General features: G+C 33.4%; 1 protein-coding gene across 1 annotated transcript in view; it reads right to left on the bottom strand.

Moving 5' to 3' along the window:
- LOC109844666 overlaps window positions 1,915-2,115 on the bottom strand; it is a 4,437-nt gene continuing 4,236 nt past the window's right edge. Inside the window, exon 3 of the mRNA XM_020413779.1 lies at window positions 1,915-1,942. Within this exon, the coding sequence (XP_020269368.1) occupies window positions 1,915-1,942 (28 nt within the window). The remainder of the gene's footprint in view (window positions 1,943-2,115) is intronic.

Below are 2,115 nucleotides of genomic sequence, written 5' to 3'. Positions count from 1 at the left end.
ATCATAATATGTTATTTATAAATATATAACATATTTATTATTATTTATCACAAAATATTCAATTTTTTTTGGGGGTTTTACACTAAGTATAGTGAGAAAGTTCCTTACGTATAAAATTCAACGAAAAGTAAAATAATAGGCTAAGAATATCCCCACCCAACTCAGATAAAGACACACTAAAAATTTGTCAAAACGCTTCAAATCACCACACGCATCGCCCTCAGCCACCATGTGTACCTTGCAAACCTATTGACCACTAAAAAATAATAATATTTATAATATTCACTCTAAAAATAGTATTATAGAGAGAGCATCAAAACAACTAGTAGAGCCACCGACTACTAAAACTCATCAAATTCAACTCTTCTACTGGGATAGCTAGCTAAATTCCTTCTCAAAAGAGAACAAAGAAGCAAGATGATGATGGTGTTAGCAAAATCTCATTCATTCTCTTCTCCAAGAGATTTCTTTATCTTTTACTTTATCCTCTGCATCTTGTTGCTTTCAACTGAGAGATCCTCTGCTCAAAACAAAACTGACCCTGCTGAAGGTACATACTATACATCGCTTTCTCTAGCTTTACTTTTGAGCTCAAGCTGATATTATACTATTACAAACCTCTTTGTGGAAATATATGTGGGTTTTAGAGTATAATCCCTCGGTCTAATCTCTTTGTGAGGATTAAGAAAGATTTTGGTCATCTCTACTAATAAAAGAACTTCAAATCGGTTCATATAAGAATATGCATATGATTTATATGAGAATATGCTTATGATAAATCACAAATAAATAGGTATTGATTTTATCCTTTTTATACTCTTTTCCTCTTTTCTTTCTCATCGATCCTCGAAAGTTTGTCACAGTTGTGCTGGAACTAGCTGGATAAGGATGAAGCCAGGTCATGTAGTTGACTTGTTTTCTTTTTTGAGAAATGGTTGAATTGGTTTCTAGATATAAATCGCTAGGGAACATGGTATCATGGGAACATGGGATCTTGAAAATAAATTGCAGATTCCCATGAAGCGTTCCCACAGGAAAATCCATCGTCACATCCTCCAGGAAAAGGAGATGAAGGATTAAGCAGTGACACATACAACTGACAGCGAGACCTGATCCACCGTATTACCTGCCTCTTTAGAAAACTAAGAAAAACCCAGTAGCATGCATCAGACCTTCAAACAATGGATTCAATAAGAAGTCGGGAACATGGTACACTATAGCGAACTACGACCCGGCTTCAATCATCCTAGATTCGCGTGGAACACGACCCGATTCAACAACTCCAGTGACCAGATTTAGAATTCAACGAACAAAAGAAACAAAAACAAGTGCACAAACCCAGCACAATCTTTAAATTCGAAACAAAAACAAGCAAGCACACCCAATTGCATAACTACGACCTCATATACCAAAATTGAAATGAATTAATAGATATAACATTTGAATCAAGAGTTTGATCTAGATTGAACAAAGTAAGATTGATTAAACATGCACGCTACAATGTTGATACGTGCAACTGATCTTAAGAAAAAATTAAGATGAAAACCCTAATTTCTTCAACTCAAACATAAATCCCTAAGAATTAATCACGGTTGCTCTGATACCACTTGTTGTCCTATAAACTCTTTAATTCATACAATATAGATCTAGGGTTTACAACGAAAATCAAGAACAAACCCTAGAAATATAATTAAGGATCATGATTAATTCAAAGAGGAGATTAACAAGAAGAATTAACGAAAGCATACCTGAAATCCATGAAGAAATTCTGAATTACGGTTTGGGATCTTCTAATCTAAAGGGTCTCTCATGTTGTTTCTCTCTAGATGGGGATTAAGAAAACAGAGAATGTAATCCTTAGATTAGGGAACATAACCCCTTTATATAGATATTATAATTTTCTAATTTAGCCCCTCATAAAATTAGAATTGCAATCTGATATCTACACAATTTAGCCCATAATAAATTAAATACCCATTAACCCAATTAATTGATTGATCACTTTATGTGGGCTAACTTTAAAGATAGCATTACACAATAATTTAACATAAGTGCCCATAATTAGATTTAATCCAACTCAAAGATTTTAATGATATAACATAATTGCAGAATTAA

This window comes from Asparagus officinalis, chromosome 6 (assembly GCF_001876935.1).
Source record: "Asparagus officinalis chromosome 6, Aspof.V1, whole genome shotgun sequence".
Classification (NCBI taxonomy): Eukaryota; Viridiplantae; Streptophyta; class Magnoliopsida; order Asparagales; family Asparagaceae; genus Asparagus; species Asparagus officinalis.
Note: the sequence above shows the minus strand (reverse complement) of the source record. Positions and strands in the feature narration are given on the sequence as shown.